This window comes from Vidua macroura, chromosome 1 (assembly GCF_024509145.1).
Source record: "Vidua macroura isolate BioBank_ID:100142 chromosome 1, ASM2450914v1, whole genome shotgun sequence".
NCBI classification, from domain to species: Eukaryota; Metazoa; Chordata; class Aves; order Passeriformes; family Viduidae; genus Vidua; species Vidua macroura.
The window spans coordinates 94,437,912-94,451,678 of NC_071571.1; the positions used below are offsets into that span (position 1 = coordinate 94,437,912).

The 13,767-nt window shown below is 39.6% G+C and overlaps 1 protein-coding gene across 5 annotated transcripts in view; it reads right to left on the bottom strand.

Moving 5' to 3' along the window:
- Window positions 1–13,767, bottom strand: part of CARMIL1 (capping protein regulator and myosin 1 linker 1) — a 187,118-nt gene that overhangs the window by 97,335 nt on the left and 76,016 nt on the right. For all 5 annotated transcript variants that reach the window (XM_053981804.1, XM_053981796.1, XM_053981779.1 and 2 more), the window contains exons 3-8: window positions 10,858–10,908; window positions 9,692–9,751; window positions 7,341–7,462; window positions 5,261–5,358; window positions 4,842–4,912; window positions 4,629–4,702 (exon numbers count right to left, since the gene is read on the bottom strand). In XM_053981804.1, coding sequence (XP_053837779.1) covers window positions 4,629–4,702; window positions 4,842–4,912; window positions 5,261–5,358; window positions 7,341–7,462; window positions 9,692–9,751; window positions 10,858–10,908 — 476 coding nt within the window. The remainder of the gene's footprint in view (window positions 1–4,628; window positions 4,703–4,841; window positions 4,913–5,260; window positions 5,359–7,340; window positions 7,463–9,691; window positions 9,752–10,857; window positions 10,909–13,767) is intronic.

The following is a 13,767-nucleotide window of genomic DNA, read 5'->3' on the forward strand; positions in this document are numbered from 1 at the left end:
ATTCTAGCATGAATTTTAAAAACAGGAACTTGTCTGGGCTGCCATTCCTACTTTTAGCATAACTTTTTCTTCAGCCTGTGACATGTTTAAGCGTCCTAATCACCTCTAATTATAATTTAGCATGACGCTAAAAAGCTTTTTGGCAGTCTGATGATTTAATATAATTCCATGACTGAATGCTTCTAGAGAACACCTCCGTGTCTCATCTCTATGGTTAAATTCCCCCAGGAAACAGGAGACCTGCAACAGGATAATGCGACATTCAGCACCAACTCCCCTTAATTGTGAAAGGGATTTCACAAATGAAGTTCTAAATGATTCCCATTTTCTTCATTCCAAGCCTCTTAACGTGATCTGCTCTCCCTGTGTTAAGTTTCTCCAGTAGCAGACGCTGATGAATGTCACGTCTGTACGCTACCCCCCAGCAGATTCATTCATCAAGCACTATCACACCATTTAGCAGTGCAGCACTCAGATCAGTTTGGTGCTGCATATTAAACACTTACATACACCTACACAGAGGCTGAACAGCTCCTCAGAAAGCCCTTGTCTTTATAACGAAATAAAGAGTTGCAACATGCACAAACTAACTTATCAAACCAGCAAACCAGCGCCATTCAAGCCTGTTTTTTCTAGAGAGAATTTTTAACATATTGGCTTTTATAAGCCAATCCAACCCTCCTTCTCGCCCCCCAGCTCTTCATTCAGGACATATGCAGGTAGGCACAGGTCTGCACTTAACATGCAGTACCCTTCTCCCATCTTCTTTTTATTCTTCCCCTCCTCCAGTTTTCCTCTGCAAACAGGCAGACACTTTGGGGTGGTTGTTAAACACACAGGAAAGCCAGGAGACAAGGCAGCATCACGTGGACAAGCATTCCGTAGGCTATATTGGGAACTGCAGTTGCTACATTTGGAAGTACAAGCATCACTAAGGTAACAGATCGAAGGTGCAGCATTTTGCAGCAAAAGGCTGTAGCCCACCAACTGAGAAGCTCATGCAAATAGACCATTTTCACACTCCTGCAAAGGAACTAGTGTGGGGTGCCCTTCAAGGATTTAAGCTGTCTTTCCATCTCGCTCACAGCACACATCACGTTGTGTGGTGAATTCGTTTCCACAGGCACAGCAGAGACTTAGCAGCTTCGTGGAGTGTATAGATTTATTTCTGCCCACCATGCTGTTTTTGTTCCTACACACACACTTCATCTCCATGTAAAGCAATAACTGCAGAAATGTTAGGTGAGAAAAACTAACAACCCAGAGGTACTTCCCCCTTAGGCTGGGCAGGCAGGAATCTTTCCACGGAGTATGGAATGCCCACAGACAGAGAGGTTTGCTTCTCCTCTATGGTTCCCTGGCAAGATCAGTAAAGTGGTAATGAATTTGCAGCTTTGATGCCTCTCTTGCCACTGTCTTTGCCTTGGAAGTGGAATGAATATAAGAGCAATTTTTCAGGTGAAATTTTGGTTTGTTCATGCAGCAGTAACCAGGCAGCAGAGCTGGGCACACACTGGACAGGCTGACACTGGTGGTGCAGAGCTGTTCATGCTGTGGAGCACCACCTCCAAAAGCAGCAGAAGGTACCATGAGCATTTGTAGGGCAGCCATCAGCAGCAGCCCAGTTCCTTCAAAGGAACAGAGGGACAATGATTGGGGATCACCAACTTCAAGTGCTCACACTGCCAGGGAGCTGGTAAGGCAGCTTGGAGTGCTGGCAAGAGCTCAGGAACTTCTGGGCAGGAGAGTGGCTGCAGACAGAGCTTGCCTGAGGCTGTGCCTTTTTTCTCCCCTTTCCTTCTCTGGCTCGGGAGAGAAATGGCTGAAGGACAAGGGGTGCTCAGTCTCAGTGGCAGAGCTATGACACTTTCAAGAAATATTTAAAGATGAGAACTTGCAAATCAACTGGGCTGATTTGTTTTAAAGTACTCCTGTCCAACTGCAACATGTTTCTTGGACAGTTTAATCTTCTGCAGTATCCAAGGCCTGTTTGTTCAAACCCCAATCACTCACACATCCTTCCTGGGACCTTCACAAACACCAACTGCTCCCCTCCACACTCCCCATTCCCCCTACTCCCAACATGCCTGCAGACAATGGAGCCCATGCCTGCTCAGCAAGCAGCTGTACTTACTGTCTACAAACTTTGCTTTATCAGATTCTACCATCTGATTTTAAGGGAAGACTTTTTTTTTTTTCCATTTTTGTTCCAATTTTTGAAGGTGCTTCTCACCAGTGGGTCAGAAGGGTCTCCTCCAGGAATTTATCTCTACTGCTTCTCTTGCTTTAAGCTCATTTAACCCCAATATTCTTGTTATCAAGTTTTTCTTTTCAAAATTATACATTGTTTTATTCACTTTATTCTACTGCAGTCTAGATGTGGTTTTAACAATAAGCTGATTTTTTTTCAGTATGGTATGAAAGAAAGCTAAGAACCAGTTCCAAAAGCAGGGCCTTCTCATAACTTTCCCTCACTGAGTTACATTGAGATGTTTACATTAATTAAAATTACCATCCAGAATAAAGTAATATTTATAAAAAATAAATCTGTGCCATCTTAAAATAAAAGCAGATTCTGTTCTTCTGGAATGCAGACAATCTCTCCAAGCCTCAACAAGATTCCAGCTTATCTAATGCCTTCACATTTTTTCAATATCTCTGTCCCCCAGTGTATTTCAGGGCAAGAAATCCCAACAGCACAATGAAAAAAATCCAAACAATTACACTTTTCTTAAAAATTTTTGTATGTCCAAATAAGCTAAACCACATGCTACACAGATGAAGATCTTGCAACCATATCAAATAAGCCCTTTGTCACTTTTCACTTTGAGTCTTTTTTTTTTTTTTTAATAATTATATGGTTCACAACACAACATAACTTCATGCTGTGATGATCTGGGAACTTAAATTCCTCTATATATAGGTTCAGCAATGTCAAAAATTAGGTGAATGAGATATACAACAGTCTCTCAAAATCCAAAGTATAATGGCATACTGTGAATTTACAGCAGTTCCACTGTCTTAAATGTATTGGAAAATGCTTACAAACATTCTTGAATTGTCCGGGATTTCAATTCCTAATTTGTATTTTTAGTGAATAACAAGAGTTTGGCTTTCTTAAAATTTTAATCTTCTTGAAATTTCAATCCAAAATGTTCTTCAGTTCAGACCTCAACACATAGATGTTCTCATCACAAGATGGATTCTACAACATGTAAATGGCTCCAAAAGAGATTTGAATCTTTGGACACAGACAATCTTGAAGCACTTAAAAAGACTTTGCTTAACAGTACAGATACATTTCTTCAGCAATTCTGTAAGGTATATTTTAATGAAAAGCTTTTCTAAAACAAGAAATCCATTATTACATTTTCTGGAAGCCAAACTCATTTGCACCAGCTGAGATATTCTAAATATTTAAAACAATTCTATCTACTCTTTCCTAATAAATTGTTCGAATATTTAATATCTATTGAGGCTGGGTATCTGTAGGTATGCCCCACAGTCTTCTCATCATTTCATCTTGCAATAAATGTTTAAAGCATTGTTAAGTTCTTGCCCAAATTTCCTTGTGCTTAGCAGTATTCCTCCCCTTATCCTTTCTCAGCAAGGCTTAACCAAGGAGAGAATCTTTGGCTACATCTATCACACACCAGTTGCAGCCCTGTTGTCTTGAGTTACCTCTGAACTGGTCAACACAGACACTGCTGGGTAACTTTGCCAAGGGATTCACTGCAGACTGTGAAAATGTGGCACAGAAAATGAGCTAAATCTTTGAATGGGGCATTCTGCAAGTTCACACATCAGATAGCTTAAATCTGCAAAGAATGCTGTGGCAAAATACTCTTATTTACCTACCACCAGGTTCAGCCTTTCTGTTACAGTATTCTAACCTTGTATCTGTGATAGATTCTTAATTCTTTCACTGGGTTCTCCCAAAGAAGCAAATGCTTTCTCAATCTTATTTACACTTTCTTAAATTTGCAGTTTCCTTTGTATAATGATGAATTTTAGTTAAGCTTCCCTCCCATTTTCTCCTATTTGTAATATCTCCAGATTCAACTTTCTCAGAATCCAATTTTCTCAGCCAGCTAAATTCAGTAAACTAAATACAACACTTAGCTAAGTTTCAGCATCTCACAGCAAAATTACCCTCAATTAGTTCCTTTCTGAAGGTACATATTTTCGGTAGCATTTATTATAAGTGAAGAGACAACTGGCTGGAATTCAGTTGAACAACTTAAACCTTCTACTGACTTGCTGACAAAAATTAATTTCCTTTACTGTGTACACCATGAGAAAACGATTCTGCAGAAGTAAAGACTTCATAATTTCCTTTTTTGCTTTGCCCACCAGATGTAGATGCATGTTTTATCTGCTGAATTTGAGCTCTTATATCTGCCATCACAGGAAAAGTATCTATCTGCTAACTTTTTGGATTGCTTCCAATAAGAAAATATATTTATCTTCTCAGGCTCCTAAATGAAATGAAGTTTCCATGGGGCTTTTGGGCAAAAACAGCAGCTTTGTGCTGAAAACTAAAAGTGCTACAGATGGTAATTTTACAGTAACAGCTATGGGGCCATCACACTTCATCAATATTAGCATGATTACTGCACATGGTTTACCTGTGGTCAAGGTGGCTGAAGTCTTGCAAATTCAACTCTCTGGTATCTTGTGTCAGATAAATCGTATCAACATCCTGTTAAAAATACATAACCAAATACATCTTTACAGAACTGTAGGTTATTTTTTTTTTTTGTCAAGCACTATGGATTTACCTGTTCTTTCATCATTAGTACAGGTAGCTGAAAAAACTTCAGAACAAGACAAGCACTTACCCACTGTACTTCCTCTCTGTAGGGAAATCCAAGCCAGTCACAAACACAAGCATACATCTGCGAAAAGCCTCCTACAAACAATCCGAGACACTATTTAACACAGTAGTCACACAAGCAAACAAATGCACATCTAAAAGGACACTTTAATACTTAGAGCCAGTTTTTCAAAACTCAGGCTCTTTTTTTTCAGAAGACTGTGCATTGTGCTTATGAAAGGAACTAAGACTATCCTATCTTCATGTGGTGAGTTGCAAGAAAGCTTAATATAGTGCCTTTACCTACCAATCAGAAGTCTGCCTCATACTAATTACACCTTAAAACTAATTACACCTTTACAAGCTTCTGCCAGAAATAGAATTAAACTTCCTGACACTGCAATTCCAGCCCTTTTATATTTGAGCATTTAAATTCATTCTCACCACAAGGTCCAAGTTCTGCCACTGTCTGACTGTCCCAGAGGGCCTGGAGATTAGCCAGTCTTTCTGAAGGCTCCATAGTTACTTTTTTCATAATCCTCCTGGATGGAAAAGAGGGGGAAAACATCATTCATGGCTTTGAAAGTATTTTTAAACACATAAACCTTTTTTATTTTAAGAGCATTTTTTAATGAGTGCATAGGAAGAATTACCATTTTTAATACAACCCACTTTCCTACCTAAAAGGCACACACACCATTATGTAGCACAGCAGGAGTAACATTCATTCATTCTTTCTTTCTCGCTTTCTTTTGATTAACCCTATGACTACTGGAGCAACTAAATTCTTTTGTATTACAGAATCACTCCATCTAAGGAGGCTTGTGAACCTCATCTGGCACCAGGATGCCCAAAATAGGGATGAGACATGGTATTAATGGTTACCCTGAAACCACTGCTGTATATACACTGCTTTTATGCAGGAATAGCACCATGGTGCAAAGAGTTGAGCAGTTCCATGTGGCCTCCAGGCTGCACTCTTGATCTCCAGCTCCAATCTTTGTAATTTGATGGCAGTTTCCTTCCCTAGACAGACAAGAAGCACAATACCTTCCTGCCTTTTAAGAAATAATATTATCTGGTTTTCTGAATGGTAAGACTGCCTCATAAACTACAGAATTTATGAGGGGTCTAAGGGGGTAGGAGATGGAGCAGAAGAGAATTAATAAGCAATAATAACTGGAGAAACCTCTTCCCCCCTTTCTTGCCTGATCTGGTCCTCTATCATCTACACAATTTCAATGCCTTCATTTTGGAAAACTCTGCCATCTGAGAGGAGGGCAAGAAATTTGATTTCTTTTCTGGGAAGCAAGTACTCCATACAGCTACCCAACCTGCTCCAGCAATGTTCTCAAGAAAACCCACAGAAAACGTAGAGAGTTCAAGGCCTTCATAAACAACCAGAGAAACAAACAGTCTTGCAACCTTCTTTATTCTTTTTGTCTGCATTTCTCACACTATTACTGAGGTTTTATAGCAACCCTGCTCACAAATATTCAGTTGTATTCATGTTCTTTGAAGGGAGACCTCAATCTCCCCTAAGGCAGTTAACAACACTGTCCAAGAGGAAAATTGGAAGTGGGAAAAAAATGAAAACAAAACCAAAAGAAACTGCCATCTAGAGTTTATGGACTTGATTTCCTATTCCACCTACAGGAAAGGTGAATAATAAAGACATGCACCCAAAATAAAACATGTAAGTTTAGCCTAACCATTCACATCTAGAGTCTGTTACTAAAGTTCACATATAAAAATCAACATGTCTGGGAAAACTCTTTTCCACAGCCCATTTTTTCTAATAATGCTGAAAACCAGGAGCTGAAGAGAACACAGTAGAGCTGCATGACTTGGTAAAGAGTGATGAAGATGAGGCAATGACTGAGAACAAAGAAAAGAAAATAAAGAAAAACTATTGAGAATTGCTGCAAGATGATAGAATCCAGAAACACAGGTAAGAGAGAAAATGAAAGGCACAAGTAATGTAATGAAATGAAAAGCCAGACAAGGAGACAAATAATTCAAGGAGTCAGTTAAACCATGGGAAGTATATGACAAGACTGCCCAGGGCTTAGTTTTGAAGAACAGGCTCACAATCATGTACATTGTTTCACAAACACTGAAAGTAAATGGAACTTTTCCCTTCTCTCCCATCTCATATTTTACTTCTGATGGGGAAAAAATAAAACAGAACATTGAGCCAGTTACGACAAAAAAGACAGAACCTAAGCTGTACCTGAGGCTGGAGGGGCAACAAGGTAAAATACAAACGTAAGACCTCAAATAACTGCACTCCCCTTCAAACCAAAGGCTCTTATGACCCTACAGGATGACACACAGTCTACCTATGCTCTACACCGTGTCCTGGTTCTGCCATACACCTGGACAAAAGCTTAGTGCTTATGGATGATTCTTATATCCTCAGCGTATTTCTGAGATCAGGGTAGGGAGACCAGCAGACAAAAATGGGTGGCTTGTCACTTCCATACAATCTGCTCCCACTAGATGTGCCCTAAAGGATACTTACACTGGTGAGAGTCCAGGGAATATCTTCCTGAGGCACGTCCCGATGTGTGCCAGCACCTCGTTCACATCCTCTGAGGATGCCATCTTCATGGAGATGCTGCATTTCTCTGTTTCCATAATCAACTATAAATGAAAGTGCAAGAGGCTGAGACGGGTATCATATAATTCATGTTGATGAATTAAACAGGAAAACATTTTAAATGCCAGCTGAATGCTCATAGGAATCAGTTATTCTTCAAGACACGACACAGCAGCGCCCCAGGTAAAGTTTCTGAAAGTTGTTCTTGAATGTACAAAGACCCCCATATACAAACTTCGCTTTTTCTAACAGTGTCCTGCTTCCCACGGGAATACAATTTTCAAAGGATCTTGACCTCAGCTGACACTTTGAAAACCAAGAACTTTTCACAGCATTGTCCTCTTTTGAAACATGTCCCAGAACACCAGGAGAAGCAAGCACAGCCTGACAGGAAACTATTGAATGAGCAGGGTGCCTGTTTCCTCCAGCAAAAAGTAAAAGTCTTTAATGGCTGTAATCCCCTGGAAAAGCTCTAATGCTTTGTTCTGTGCTGCTTAAGAAAATGCTGTGGTGCTGTGCTGTCTGTCTGTGCAGATGAAGCAGTAACTCATCCAGCATGACTGTCCCGCTGTCTGGGGGGATGTGTGCTTCAGAGAGAGGCATAAATAAAGCCTTCTGTAACGTGCCTCTCTTAGATATTGAGTGTTCAGAACCAAATCAGATTAGGCTATGAGTGACACATCAACTCTGCTGCTGCTTTTGGCTGCATCACAGGAAGCAATGTAATGTTTCTGCTAACTCCAGTGTGAATAGTTAGCACAGCCCAAGTCATCACCTCTTTTAGATAAGAAGCTGCGCATGCACAGCGAGAGGGTAACATTCGGAATAAATAAGTGTAGACAGACAGCAGGAGAGGGGACTCTATGCAGTATGGTACAGCTTCTTATTGAAGCTGGCTCCCAGGGCTCTCTTGGTTCCCCATTCATGCCTAGGGTCACCACCATGATAATCCTAGAAGAGGCTGTATTACCCCTAAAGCACACTGAGACTATTCACACCTTTTACCATCAATGAGACTCCTTTCTGAGCCTGTTGCCACCACTCCCTGATGATGAATGAGTGGGCAACTCACCACAGGTTTTCATCATCACCAATATTAGCACAACATTTCCTTATATTCCTCTGTCCATTTGTTCACTTTTCTTACAGTAGGAAGTTCTTCATGGCTCTCTGCAAGATGCCTAGCACAAAACTACACCCTTTTGGTATCACAGCTATAATATGCTGTTTGCAGGAAAACTGCAACAAAATCACTTGCTCCACAAGGAATAATCTAGGATTCTCTCTGCCTTCAGTTAGAAGACTCACACAATTAAAAGACAAATGAATGTAAACATGAAAAACCTTAAGAAATATTTTAGGAAAAGTGTATGCTCATTGAGGCTGCTGAAAATCTCTTGTAAATACTGCTACAACAGTGACTGTCTATGCCTCCAGGAATAATTAGCAATAGATACCTGGCATGTTAGTACCTTAAATAAAAAAAAGCCACAAAAACTTAGAAATTAGTAAATGTCACCCCATTAAAACACCTGGACCTCTTTTTTCCCCTCCTTTAAGGAAAGCTTCAAAAGACAGGTTAAAAAGATGAGATGTTAATATAATGAGAGCTTTTCAGAGTTCAAAGTATCTCAGGCACTCCTATTCCTTAAAAGCTCTTTAAAAGCCAAACACACATGAAACACATGAAGACTTTGATACAATTGAACTGTCAAATCTTGTCAACATGCTCATCTTATGAATTAAAAGCACTCTAAAGGCATTCTTCTTTTCAGCACCTTCCCTTTGACATTTACTTTTTTTGGGCATGTAACGTGCTGTCAAATATATTTTGTGTTGTACACAGTAAAGGCATGAAGGATAGTTGAAAGCAAAGCATTCCTGCCTGCAATGTAAGCAGTAGCTTTTGACTTCCCCATAAAAGTATTCACCACAGAAGCCACTGTAGCTTGTGTGGTGATGATTCTGTGCCAGCCACCATTGCTTTACCAGGTCTGAGAAAAAGATCCACTTATGATACAAATGGAAACTTGTACCATACTGAACTAGAAAAAAACCCAGTCTATTTCTTATCATTATTCCAAGAGCAAAAAACATTCCTAAAACGGACTCATTAAATTCTTAATGTTATTTTTAAGACTTTAGACCAGCAAGAATACAAATGCACAGTGTGCTTAGTGGAGGGAGACACCTGCATGTTAGAGCCTTACCTCCTTGACTGGCACAGATTTAGCAATGAATAAACAATTATATTTTATCTAGAATACACTCACCTGGCCTGGTTTACTGGAAGTTACTCCTTGGATTTCCAAGTAGCTGAAAGTTAGTTCTAACTGTAGATAGAAAAGAAAACACCACATCAGTGCAAACATCATCGTCTTTTAAAGAGCACTTACACTTCTCAATGAGGTTAAGAAAATCTTGAGCAGGCTACTGATATTTGATATCAGTTTCTGTAATTTACACTAAATATTTTTTAATACCTGGATGCATTTTTCATTTTAAAATACTTACATTTGTTTGTTACAGGTTTAAATGGTTATTAGAGGCTATAGGAATACCACACTGGACATTGCACTGCAAGCTATAAGTACATAAACTTATAATCAATTCTATGAAAAAAATTTACTATAAAAAGCATCATTAATACTATACCCTAATGATGTATACTCTTGTGACTGATTAATCATTTATTACAATCTTTACAGCTTCACGATTATTCTTTCATTAGTTACATCAATCACAGATGTGAAAAATTTTACTGCACAGAAGCTGCAGGGACATGTACACACACTATATATATGAATAAAAATAACATATATAAATAAGTAAATAAAGATATGAACATAAATGTCCAAGCTTTTAGCTTATCTAAAAGTATGAGAGGAAGTGATACATAAGCTTTTTCTGAGTGGTTTATTTGGATGAGTCAGACTAGGCAGGGAAGAACATACTGACTCCAAATGAAAGCTTAGAAGGCAGCAGGGAATTCTTCTCCAAGGACAAATTTAGGGCTACAGGGAGTGTACTAAGATCTGAATTCACAATTATGTAGACAATCATCTTGACAGCTCAGATATACAGAAAGAAACAAACCTCTTGGACTTAATTGTAACTACGGGGCAAAACATTAGCTCATTTCCTTTTAGTTATCACTGAAACCATTGCAACTGAGCAGTCTGTCTGAATTGCATGAAGTTTCCTGTATTTTATTTTATCCTAGGTCCGTAGTCAGGGTGCTCTCAGGCTAACTGGCAAGCATATAAGGCATATACTAATAGCAGCACCATTCTAACTCAAGACCACGCAACATACCATTCCTCAATTATCTGTTTTTTTAACAGATGTACATAACTAAAATATGCTAATTTTTTGCTGCTTAGTTTATGTAACTTTCATTTGTTACCCCAGAGTATTTATAGAAACACAGTGATTTTACCTTGGTGGGAATCCGAGATGTTAAAAGAAATGCCCGACATGATGCCAACACCTATTGAAAAAATAAAAAAGAACAGAATTTGTAAGAAACATTTAATATTATAAAAGATTCTTCTCCTGGAAAATCCTGAAACCAGAGGGAAAAAACCTCTAGCAGAGTGAATGTAGATTCCCTTTGCTGTCATACACTAAAGGAAGCAAAACTGGGATCAGATCCAGTAGAACACACTGAAGAGACTGCTGCAATCTGATCAGCTATAAGCTAGTTAGCACACCAGTGAATTGAAGAAATCTATTTAACCAATCTCTCAACATCATGTAACAGAAATCTTAGTGACATTTTTAAAAGAACCAAGGATGAGAAGTCCTATCAGGAACATAGGATGTATTTGAATGTAAAGAAAAAATTACAATATTATCATAATATTATTAGCAATATAAGAGATGTAATGGGGAAGGTTTGGACACATTTGGGGCATTTCTTGAGTAAGAATGCAAAGATTTCTCATTCATATAATCTGAATTTCTTCTCCAGCAAAGGCAATGGAAAAATGCAGTTAGACAAGTGAGACCAGTGACTCTGGGGAGAAAGCACAACAAAACAAATATTTTGGAAGCCACTGCCAATCAAAATATAATGATTCTATATCATATCACTCCAATCTCTGGTAGCACATCCCACTCACAGATTTTACTCTTTGCAAAAAGAATTACTCATCTTGCAAAACTACAGTACTGTTTGTTGATTTACCCACAAAATTATCTGCTGTTTGCTACATCTTTTTCCAGATTGAAAAAGAAAAAAAGAGAGAAGCAAATTCTATTTGAACACCTGCATCAAAATCCCAGAGCACATGCAGAGCTTTTCCCACAGCTAGGACCTCCTGAACTCAGCCCTTCCCTGTATCCATGATCAAGTGATCAGGTTGACACAAAACGTGTTCCTCACTTGGAGAGGAAGAAGCAGGCTGAGAATGCAACCCAGCACCCAACTTTGAACACTTCAAGAGTTGGATTTCAGCTTCAGTCCCTCAGAAAAACATCTTGCTAAATCCTAAGAGCACCAGTGCTGCACCAGTGTTGAATGTTAGCAGATTGTTTCAGGGTTGATATGATTAGAGCCAGTGCTCTGGTTAGCGCTGGCATAGAGCCAAACTGCTGCAGAATAACCCATGTGTCCTGCAAGGCTCAACCCTTCCCTGAAGCCCCTTATGACAGGCTGGCCCTGCCACACAAAGCTGCTTCATCTCTTTGCTCATGCATAGAGAGACAGCCTCTTGTGCTCCCCTCCCAGCTACACCCATCCCAAGTATCCCTTCCACAGTCCAGCACCAAGAGACAGGGGAAGGGCCTACACAAGGGTTTTTTTTCCACTGCTCAGCCACAGTTTCCCCAGCCTAGCAGCAGCTTTCTCTCACAGTAATAAAACCTTGATCTTTTCCCTGCCTTTACCACCTCCTCAGAGCAGCCCCACACAATAGGTGCACACCGCTCTCCCGGGAGCCTCTGGGTAAGATCACACCCCCATGCTCACAAAATAGCTCCACTATCATCAGCAGGAATGCCTCTCTTACTCATGAACCCATCCACAAGCTGCCCATGTTAAGGAGGGCTAGGTGATCAGGCATCCTCCCTGCGCTGGCACCACCAAAAAAAACCTCTCCAATGTCACAGGCAGAGCAGCTCTGGTCACTACACCTCAGATGCCCAAATGAGAAAGGGGAAAGGAAACTTTTTGAAGAACTGCTTTCTATATTTACCTTCTAGGTATGGCCAACAGCATTAGAGATATGAGTGCTCTGTGTATGTCACCACAGTGGGACAGTTTGTCACAGGAGAATCATGTCACAGTCTTGCTTTAAAATATTTGCTTGCATGTAAGGGTTCAAGCTACTTTACAAGCCTAGAAAGGGTTGATTTAACATGACTAGAGTACACATGAGTAGTCCAAACAACAAAATTAAATGTAAACCAGGTATCCAGAAGGCCCTAACAAAATTATGTTGGGAAAGAATGTCCCAGTAGAGCACAAGTGTATATTCTTGTGGCAGACAAACCAATGATCCCAAAGTGATCTTTCTAAAACCAACAGAGCTGAAAAACCCACTGACCTTAAGATGCATTTATGTACAAAGAAGAGGTCTGCTCTAAGATGATACTCCCCACTCAGCAGGCAAAGGGCTACTCTTGAGCAATAAGATGGCACCAAAAAAAAAAAAAAAGCCTAAAATTTCACTTTAATCCAGTAACACTAGATTTCTATATCTAGAAAAATTTCTAGTTTTCTATAGTTTTATCTATAGAAAAAATTCTATCAGCTAAGACTCTCACAAGCAAGAGTTTGATTCTAACATAAAATCAGCTGAAGAGAAGGTCATTTATTACTGCAAAATTAATGGCCCATCTTGCAACAGCAGAACGAGATTTATTATTTTTTTAAATTTTTTTTACAATGGCAAAATTTGCTGAGGCTTGCCATTTATCACGATTTTAGCTGTTAAAATCTGTGAGTATAGCTTTGAAAGGATCCACTTTAGTTTACTGCTTTCTGATTGTTCTTTTCTAATATTTTCAGAATTTTACTGTGACATCTGCATTTTAACACCACCATTTTTGCTGACATTTAACAACAGGGTAGCCTGTACCCCAGTTCAACCCAAGACTTGCTGGATGAGCTGTGAAACATGAATGGTTTGTTTTCAATGACTTCCTTCTCCTCGATAAGGCTGCAGCACATAAACAAATAATGGCTCTTAGGCTACGGCTCACCCAAGTCTCTGACAATAGGATCCTGCATGGCTGTTAATACTTGCAAGGGCAGCAGAACATGTATTGCAGGCTACTCAAAAACACACACCACTCCAGTCCTCCTCTTGAGAAATGTGATGCTGGCGCCAAAGGCAGAGGCACT